This window comes from Syngnathus acus, chromosome 20 (genome assembly GCF_901709675.1).
Source record: "Syngnathus acus chromosome 20, fSynAcu1.2, whole genome shotgun sequence".
Classification (NCBI taxonomy): Eukaryota; Metazoa; Chordata; class Actinopteri; order Syngnathiformes; family Syngnathidae; genus Syngnathus; species Syngnathus acus.
The window spans coordinates 539,239-549,659 of record NC_051104.1 but is presented as its reverse complement, the minus strand read 5'-3'; the positions used below and the strand labels follow the sequence as shown (position 1 = coordinate 549,659).

The window sequence follows — 10,421 nt, the reverse complement described above, 5'->3', positions numbered from 1 at the left end:
TATGATGGCAGACCAGTCAAAAACGTTACTTTGTCATCATTACCCTTGAAAGATTCTTCATTCCATGTACAGCGTTTAAAATTGTCCTTCAGTTCATCCAGTTCTGCACGCAGATTTTTACACTCTGCAGTGAGGGAATCCATTGCTTCCCCAGTGATATCCGTCTGTGTGGCAGTAGTCACCATGCCTTCTTTTCCAATCTCAGCGTGCACCACATCTTCACCAGCGGGTAGTTGATCATTTTCACAAGGAACAGACTGGGAAATATTGACAAGTGCTGCTGCTGCTGCCAATGCCCTCTCGCGGTCTCTCTTGCGCTGCTTGAGATTTTGTCTTCTCTCAAAAATCTCCATTGAACATCTGAGTTTTCATTTGTGATTTGACTGGGTATGCTCAAATATACTTGGCACATAGTCTGGGGATAGTGGATCTTCGCTTTTTGCACCTGAAACAATTAAACAATCACATTATTCATAATGACTACCATAAATAAACAAATCAGGGGTGAATAGTTTGTTTACATACCTGATATGAAGTGCTCATTGCATATCCTCGTGTAAATCGTAGGTTTCCATTGTTCACGACGAATCGCCGCGATCCATTTATCACGTTTTTTCATGTTCGCCGGAAATCTATAGAAGCTAAGATTTTGTTTATCGCCTCGTCTATTGTTACATCCAACAGCACAGCAGGTATCGGGCATTTTTAAGCTCAAATAGCAACAAGAAACAACAAGAAAGCGTGTGTGTGAGTCGTTGACCGGCACTGAAAAGTTGACCGCCAAGATGGCCGCCAAGCTAATGTGGGTAGCTTGATGACGTCAGCTGCAAAGCCTCTATAGCGCAAACCGGCTGACTCAGGAGTCAACGTGAGTCACGCTGGGTAGTAACAGATGGCCACATGTTATCATCAGAGGGCAGGGTAATTTAATAAGGGCCTCAGGGAACATGTTTTCAACGAGTAAGAAAGCAAACAGAAGCACGCCGATGTCAAATACATCGCAGAGCTCTTTGGATTAGCACTTTGTAGACGAGAAACTTAGGAAAAATACAGTGAAACCGCAGAAGTTGAACTGCCCAATGAAATCATTCATCTGGCATGACTGTGACTGTTGTGTTCTTATGTATAGGTTAACTTCAGTTCAGAATGTAAAAAAAGTTCACCTTCATAGGTTGTTGGTATTTGCGTTTATTGTTCAACTGTGACTGGATTAAATGAGTTGTTGACACACCGCATGATAAAGACATCTGACTGACGTTATGCTTCAAAGTACCTTTAGAATCTTAAAGGAGACATATTATGGAAAAACTGACTTTTTAATTGCTTGAATACATGTTATTGGGTCTCTTATATAATATATAATATATAATATAATCAATATTTATGTATAATATGTCCACTTTAATACAGCCGCAAAATAAAAATGTTTCCTTTATGCTGACAATTTGACATGAACGTATCAGAGGGGGGAAAAAGATCACCTTACCACATTGTTTCCATTTTACGTACAAATATTAAGACGTTAGTTACATGACTGGAACTCTTCCAACGACTGGCACGACAATACAAAAAAAAAATCATCTGACATTCTTTGAATTGCACAACCAAGCAAACACTGTAAACCAGCAGTTCTAAAATATTTTGGGTCCAGGGACCCCTAAATTATCACCTCCAAGTTAGGGCTCATGAACGTCTCTGGGATCCAAGGACCGCAGTTTGAGAACCACCGCCAAAAACAAGGAAGACTAGGACCAAGATAAATCTCATTTGATGGGAGAGTCGAGGATCTCCTGGTAATCCTGCCGGACGGCCCTGCTCACCCGGTACAGCTTGAGCCCGGTGAGGGCGAAAACGCTGATCATGATGACCAGGGCTCCAATCACGTCGTACACCGACGGGATCATCCTCAGCACGATGAGCTGCAGGAACATGGCCACCACGATCTCCAGGTGCTGCACGGTGCTCACTAAGGCCGGGTGGAACTTGTTGAGGGCGTAGTAGACGCCCAGAAACGCCACGGTGGAGCAGATGCAGATCCCGATCAGGTAGCCCCAAGTCTCGCCGTCGAGGGGGATGATGGGCTCCTGCATGATGAACATAGTGGACGCGCCCCAGACGGTGCCCGTCCAGCCGAAGGTGAAGAGGGCCGTCCACATGCTCACGCGCTCCTTGATAGCTCTGTAGACGATCATGGAGAGGGCGGCGGTCAGGCCGGCCATCACTGTCATGGTGTAGCCGAAAGCCTCCTTCCAAAAATTCAGCCTGGACTTCTGCTCGTCCGCCACGTTGGGCACCATGACCAGGCACAGGCCGAACACGCTGCCCACCACTGTGACGATGTCCGTGTATGCCAAACGCTCATCCAGCAACAGGAAAGCCAGCACGGCGCTGAAGACGGTGGTGGAGGCACGCCACATGATGGTGCCGTTGCTGGGCGGCACAATGGCGAAGGAGGTGTAGGCGCATGTGATGGAGATGACGTTACACACGCCGTAGAAGAAGAGACGCAGACGGTAGCCTTTGGGTCCGAAGGGTGCCTCGTGGTGGTAGAAGACCACCAGGATGGAAAGCACCTGGATCACCGAGCGGATGAAGAGCAACTCCAGGGAGGGCACCTTGGAGCGGTCTGAAGCCAGACGGGTGATCAAGGCCACGCAGCCGTGAGCGACCGCCGCCCCGAAAAGGGCCATCCAGGTCACCCTAGACGCCAGCACGTTGGCCTCGCCAAAGCTGGCCAACTGCCCACCAACCCCCTTGTCCCTGGGGGTGCTGGACGGCTTGGCTTGGGTCTCCATGGATCCAAACAAAGTCCTCCCACCTTTGCTCTCTGCCATCAGCCTCTTCCCTACGGTAGCTTCGGCGAACGTGCCAAAATCTTCGAAGGAGGGGGCGTCATCGTAGCCCTCCTCGCGCGGCTGGGGGAAATGGGTGGCGTACTTCACCGTCACCGTGTTCGGGTGAATCTTGACCCGCTTTTTGGAGCCGTACGGCAGCGAGGACGACGACTCATCCATCTTTCGTCAAGAAGCCAAACTTAAACCTGAATAAAAAAAAAAGTGAGAGCTCGTTAGCATGTCCAATTAATCCATTTTGAAAATCTGCAGATTTCATCACATTTGGTCTTATGTTTAAATATGTTTCTCATCTCACCCGTGATTATGCCTTCACCTAATTGGCCAAGTCGAGCCATATTTGCATATTTCTTCACTTGTCCACACACACAACAAAAAAATAGCACAGCCGTTGACATACATACAAAATGATATAAAGCGCATGTGTCAAATGCAGCCAAATCTGCCCTGCCATCATTTTTTGTGGCCCACTCATGTAAATCAAGTGAGTGCACTTCATTTTTCATCCATCCATCCATCCATCCATCCATCCATCCATCCATCCATCCATCCATCCATCCATCCATCCATCCATCCATCCATCCATCCAACCATCCAGCCATCCATATTCTTCCGCTTATCCAGGGTTGGGTCACGGGGGCAGCAGCTTTACGAGGGACTCCCAGATTTCCCTTCTCCCCAGCCACTTCATCCAGCTATTTCCGGGGGATCCCAAGGCGTTCCCAGGCCAGCCGAGAGACATAGTCTCTCCAGCGCGTCCTGAGTCATCCACGGGGTCTCCTACCGGTGAGACATGCCCGGAACACCTCCCCAGAGAGGCGTCCAGGAGGCATCCTGATGAGATGCCCGAGCCACCTCATCTGGCTCCTCTCAACGTGGAGGAGTAGCGACTCTACTCCGAGTCTCTCCCGGATGACCGAGCTTCTCACCCTATCTCTAAGGGAGAACCCGGACACCCTGCGGAGGAAACTCATTTTGGCCGCTTGTATCCGGGATCTCGTTCTTTCGGTCACGACCCATAGCTCGTGACCATAGGTGAGGGTAGGAGCGTAAATCGACCGGTAAATTGAGAGCTTTGCCTTTTGGCTCAGCTCTCTCTTCACCACGACGGACCGGTACAGAGTCCGCATTACTGCCGACGCTGCACCGATCCGCCTGTCGATCTCGCGCTCCATCCTCCCCTCACTCGTGAACAAGACCCCAAGATACTTGAACTCCTCCACTTGGGGTAGGATCTCATCCCCGATCCGGACAGGGCATTCCACCCTTTTCCGACCAAGGACCATGGACTCGGATTTGGAGGTGCTGACCCTCATCCCGACCGATTCACACTCGGCTGCAAACCGCTCCAGTGAGAGCTGGAGATCACGGCTCGAAGAACCCAACAGCACAACGTCGTCTGCAAAAAGCAGAGACGCGATGCGGAGTTCCCCAAACCGGACCCCCTCAACGCCTCGGCTGCGCCTAGAAATTCTGTCCATAAAAATTATGAACAGAATCGGTGACAAAGGGCAGCCTTGGCGGCGTCCAAACCTCACTGGGAACGAATCCGACTTACTGCCGGAAATGCGGACCAAACTCTGGCATCAGTGATACAGTTGGCTCGGCACCCCGTACTCCCGAAGCACCCTCCACAGAACCTCCCGAGGCTTCACCAGCATGTTAATTTTCCAACACGTGGTGACAGCTTCCTGGACCTGGTCTACACTACACATAAAGGAGCTTTCAAAGCCGCCCCCCTCCCCCATATTGGACTTTCTGACCATATCACTGTTATGCTTATGCCCGCATACAGACAAAGGGTGAAAGCATCCAGGCCGGTTCGCAAGCGGGTAAGAGTGTGGCCTGAGGGTGCCTCTGATGCGCTTCGAGACTGCTTTGGCACAACTGACTGGGATATGTTTAAGCAGGCGTCCACTTGCAACAATCGGACAGACATAGAGGAGTATACTGACTCTGTTTCCTCTTACATCACGAAGTGCATTGATGATGTGACCCACACAAAATTCATCGTCACTCGGGCTAACTGGAAGCCATGGCTGACGGGCTGTCCTCAGGTTGCTGAGGGCCAGGGACAAAGCCTTCAGAGCTGGCGATGAGGCTGGCTTGAGAACAGCGAGGGCCGACCTGTCCCGGGGTATCAGGGATTCAGACCATCACGGACTACAAGCCCGCGCCGCAGAGCTGTGAGGGCAACATCCATCTGCTCAACGATCTGAACCGCTTCTTTGCTCGCTTCGACGCTCAGAACAGCACTTGCCCGCTGAAGTCCCCTCCCCCTCCACACGAGCAGCCCCTGTGCCTCTATGTCGATAGCGTGAGGAGGACGCTTGCCGCTATCAACACCCGTAAGGCGGCGGGCCCTGACAACATCCCAGGTCGAGCGCTGAAGGACTGCGCTGGGGAGCTGATGGGTGTCTTCACGGACATCTTTAACATTTCCCTGCAGCAGGCCATCGTCCCATCATGCTTCAAGGCTGCCACCATCGTACCTGTGCCGAAGAAACCTGCTCCGTCCTGCTTCAATGACTACCGCCCCGTGGCACTGACGCCCATCATCATGAAGTGCTTTGAGCGGCTTGTCATGGAGCACATCAAATCCATTCTCCCCCCCACCATAGACCCCTTCCAGTTTGCGCACCGAGCCAAACGGTCCTCTGAGGATGCCATCTGCTCTGCCCTCCACTCAGCCCTCACCCACCTGGAGATAAGGGACTCGTATGTGAGATTGCTGCTTGTGGACTTCAGTTCTGCATTCAACACCATTGTACCACAGCGACTCATCAGCAAACTCGACAAGCTGGGCCTCAGTACCTACCTCTGCAACTGGCTACTGGACTTCCTCTGTCAGAGGCCTCAGGTGGTACGAGTTGGCGACAAAATCTCCGCCAGCATCACGCTGAGCACGGGGGCCCCCCAAGGCTGCGTGCTCAGTCCGCTGCTCTTCACCCTGCTGACGCATGACTGCACTGCAACTTACAGCAGCAACCGCGTGCTGAAATATGCCAACGACACGACTCTGATGGGTCTCATCACCGGTGGCGACGAGACTCAATACACCTTCTGGCCACGTGGTGCAGGGACAACAACCTCCTGCTGAACGTCAACAAGACCAAGGAGATTGTTGTTGACTTCCGGAAGGGTCACACCCAACACCTGCCACTGACCATCGACGGTGCTGTGGTGGAGAGAGTGAGCAGCACCAGATTGAGTGAGGACCTCTCCTGGTCCACCAACTGGCGAAGAAAGCTCAGCGCCGCCTGTACTTCCTGCGGAAACTCAGGCGAGCAAGTGCTCCTCCGGCCGTCATGACTACATTCTACCGTGGCACCATTGAGAGCGTCCTCTCCAGTTGTATTGTTGTTTGGGGTGGTAGCTGCACTGAATACAACATGAAGGCCCTGCAGCGCATAGTGAACACGGCTGGTAAGATTATTGGTGCTACACTCCCCTCCCTGAAGGACATTTACACCTCCCATCTCACCCGCAAGGCGACCACGATTGTGAGTGATGTGAGTCCCCCCGCTCACTCTTTGTTTGATCTTCTGCCCTATGGGAAGAGGTACAGGAGCCTGCGCTCCTGCACCACCAGACTCACCAACAGCTTCATACTCCAGGCTGTTAGGATCCTGAACTCTCTCCCCCCTTCTGCGTAGCGTCCTGTACTTTTGCGCTATATTCTGACTGTCTGCTGTATGCACACTTGCTCCATTTTTGCTCCTCTTATTTATTATGTTATTTGTTTATTTATTATTTATTCATCACTCTTATTTATTCATTGTTTGTGCCCTCTTGTTTTTACATTTTGTGTTGTTTACTTGTATGTATATTGTGTACTATGTCTTGTCACCGTGGGATAGTGGGAATGTAATTTCGATCTCTTTGTGTGTCTTGATATGTGAAGAAATGGACAATAAAGCAGACTTTGACTTTGACTTTGACATGGTCGAACGCCTTCTCCAAGTCCACAAAACACATGTGGACTGGTTGGGCGAACTCCCATGCACCCTCGAGGATCCTGCCGAGGGTGTAGATCTGGTCCACTGTTCCACGGCCAGTCTGAAAGCCACACTGCTCCTCCTGAATCCGAGGTTCGACCTCCCGACGGACCCTCCTCTCCAGCACCCCTGAATAGACCTTACCAGGGAGGCTGAGGAGTGTGATTCCCCTGTAATTGGAACACACCCTCCGGACCGGAGGGGGACCCCCTTCTTAAAGAGGGGACCACCACCCTCGTCTGCCAATCCAGAGGCACCGTCCCCGATGTCCACGCAGTGTTGTAGAGGCGTGTCAGCCATAACAGCCCCACAACATCCAGAGCCTTTAAGAACTCCGGGCGAATCTCATCCACCCCCAGGGCCTTGCCACCAAGGAGTTTTTTAACTACCTCAGTGACTTCGAGCCCAGAGATTGGAGAGTCCGCCTCAGAGTCTGCAGGCCCTGCTTCCACAATGGAAGGCGTGTCGGTGGAATCGAGGAGGTCTTCGAAGACTCACGATGTCCCGAGTCGAGGTCAGCAGCACGCCATCCCCACTGTAAACAGTGTTGACGTTGCACTGCTTCCCCCTCCTGAGACGCCGGATGGTGGACCAGAATTTCCTCGAAGCCGTCCGGAAGTCATTGTCCATGGCCTCGCCAAACTCCTCCCACGCCCGGGTTTTTGCCTCAGGAACCGCCAAAGCCGCGTTCCGCCTGGCCATCCGGTACCTGTCAGCTGCCTCCGGAGTCCCGCAGGCCAAAACGGCCCGATAGGACTCCTTCTTCAGCTTGACTGCATCCCTTACCGCCGGTGTCCACCAGCGGGTTCGGGGATTGGCGCCACGACAGGCACCAACGACCTTACGGCCACAGCTCCGGTCGGCCGCCTCAACAATGGAGGCGCGGAACATGGTCCACTCGGACTCAATGTCCCCCGCCTCCCCCGGGACGTGGGAAAAGCTCTGCCGGAGGTGGGAGTTGAAGCCCTTCCTGACAGGGGATTCTGCCAGACGTTCCCAGCAGACCCTCACAGAGCGTTTGGGTCTGCCAGGTCGGACCGGCATCTTCCCCCACCATCGGAGCCAACCCACCACCAGGTGGTGATCAGTTGACAGCTCCGCCCCTCTCTTCGCCCGAGTGTCCAAAACATGCGGCCGCAAATCCGATGACATGACTACAAAGTCGATCATCGAACTGCGGCCGAAGGTGTCCTGGTGCCAAGTGCACACATGGACACCCTTATGTTTGAACATGGTGTTCATTATAGAAAATCCGTGTCGAGCACAGAAGTCCAATAATAGAACACCGCTCGAGTTCAGATAGGGGCGGCCGTTCCTCCCAATCACGCCCTTTCAGGTCTCACTGTCATTGCCCACGTGAGCATTGAAGTCACCCAGTAGAACGATGGAGTCCCCAGAAGGAGTGCTCTCCAGCACTTCCTCCAGGGACTCCAAGAAGGGTGGGTACTCTGAGCTGCCGTTTGGTGCATAGACACAAACAACAGTCAGGACCCGTCCCCCCACCCGAGGGCGGAGGGAGGCTACCCTCTCGTTCACCGGGGTGAACCCCAATGTGCAGGCGCCCAGCCGGTGGGCAATCAGTATACCCACACCTGCTCGACGCCTCTCACCGTGGGCAACTCCAGAGTGGAAGAGAGTCCAGCCCCTCTCGAGAGGGCTTGTACCGGAACCCAAACTGTGTGTGGAGGCAAGTCCGATTATGTCTAGCCGGAACTTTTCTGCCTCGGACACCAGCTCGGGCTCCTTTCCAGCCAGAGAGGTGACATTCCATGTCCCAAGAGCCAGCTTCTGCAGCCAGGGATTGGACCGCCAAGGTCCCTGCCTTTGGCCGCCACCCAGCTTACACTGCACCCGACCCCTTTGGCCCCTCCCACAGGTGGTGAGCCCATGGGAAGGGTGACCCACGTTTCCTTTTCGGGCTGTGCCCGGCCGGGCCCCATGGGCGAAGGCCCGGCCACCAGATGCTCGCCTTCGAGCCCCGCCTCCAGGCCTGGCTCCAGAGGGGGGCCCCAGTGACCCGCGTCCGGGCGAGGGAAAACGAAATCCATTTATGTTTTTCTTCATAAGGGGCTTGTGTGAGCCGTGCTTTGTCTGGCCCCTCACCTATAATTTATTTTCCTGCTGAATAGAATCTTTTTATTTTATTTTGATAGAAATAGACAAGTTCATCCGGTTTCATTTAAATCTGTGAAACTTGTGTCAGGGATATTGTTTTCTTGACAAATCCCCCAAATGACCATCAAACATTTCTATGCCCCACCCACATGTTGGGAAAATCTCTTTTGATGATCAATTTAATATTTTTTTTGTGCAAGTGGTCATAATATTGCGGTGTACGCCATGCAGCCTCACGTAAGCGAGTGGTGTGAGACTGATTCAGTGCGATGGGGGTGACGTTACATAAGACGAGCACACATACATACACAACACCACTGTAGTCCATTTATAGCATGGCAACACTAAGAGATAAAAAGGTTGAAAGGGCAAAAAGCCAATGAGCGCCTCCCGTCTCTTTTGCTCGTGACATATTAACATTAATAATTCCTTCTAAGTTCCGTGTCGGGCGTCAAGACCACCAGGGGGCAGACACAAGCTATTATTCGCCTCTGAAACAGTAGAGCTCAGCTTTATTACAAACGCACGTTGTCAAATATTGATTGCTCGTAATATACGAGAAAAGACATTTTCATCGTTATGGAGGAGCAAAAGCACAATGCAATGGTTAATGCGTCAGTGGGTTTACGATAAAGACAAAAAGGATGCGCTTTCTAGGAGGAGTCAATTAAAACACATTTTGCCACACACATTTATAATCTGAACCGCTCATATACAGAAATAAATGCCCTACCTTATATTCTTAAGACTGCTCCGGGTGTCATAAAAGAAGATTTGGCGTAATTTCTCCCACCAGCCATTTCTCCATGCATCTCCAACCCCATCCGACAAGTGGAGTGGAGCGCGCGTCTGAACGGAGCGTGGAGGTGGGGAGGGGGGTCGCTGGGTGCGCGCTCTCGACGCTCCTCTTGCTCCGAAACGTGGCGCTCTTCAGGGATGATGAAGATGATGAGGATGAAGCTGAGGGTCTGCTGCTGGTGATGCTGAGGCTGTGTATGGAGGACAGGGAGGGAGTGAGGGGCGGGAGGATGTCCCTCCTCTTCCTCTTTCTGTGGTGCTCCAGCAAACAGAGTTTTGGGGTTTATTGATGACGGAAATATGACGTGATAGCTTACTTGGTGGAGATTCTTTTTAATTACCTTGGCGATGATGACTGGTGGCATAGCAACCAGAACATAATGCTGCTGTTAGGGTTAGCAAAGAAAGGCAGAGTCTGCCATGCAGAAGGTTTATCTGCATGAAAGATGATTTTTTTAATAATGCGACGACACGTAAATTATTTGGAGAGAATGATGCCTTGGTATGGGCTGCTGTTTGGCTAGCAACTGACAGCCATTAATGATTTAAAGGGTGATTTTTTAATGATGATTTTTGTTCTAAATTCTCAAGTGTGGGGTCATTTTTAATCTTTTTCTCAGATAAAAAAATATATGTATAGTGTATAAAAATCGCAAGC

The 10,421-nt window shown here is 51.7% G+C and overlaps 1 protein-coding gene across 1 annotated transcript; it reads right to left on the bottom strand.

Annotated features, from left to right (window-relative positions):
• Positions 1–1,646: 1,646 nt before the first annotated feature.
• On the bottom strand, positions 1,647–9,984 carry slc35g2b (solute carrier family 35 member G2b). The gene is made up of 2 exons (XM_037280004.1): positions 9,699–9,984; positions 1,647–3,040 (listed from the first exon to the last, which is right to left on the bottom strand). Exon 2 carries the CDS (start codon positions 3,012–3,014, stop codon positions 1,764–1,766), a length of 1,251 nt encoding a protein of 416 aa, XP_037135899.1. The 5' UTR covers positions 3,015–3,040; positions 9,699–9,984; the 3' UTR covers positions 1,647–1,763.
• Positions 9,985–10,421: the final 437 nt, after the last annotated feature.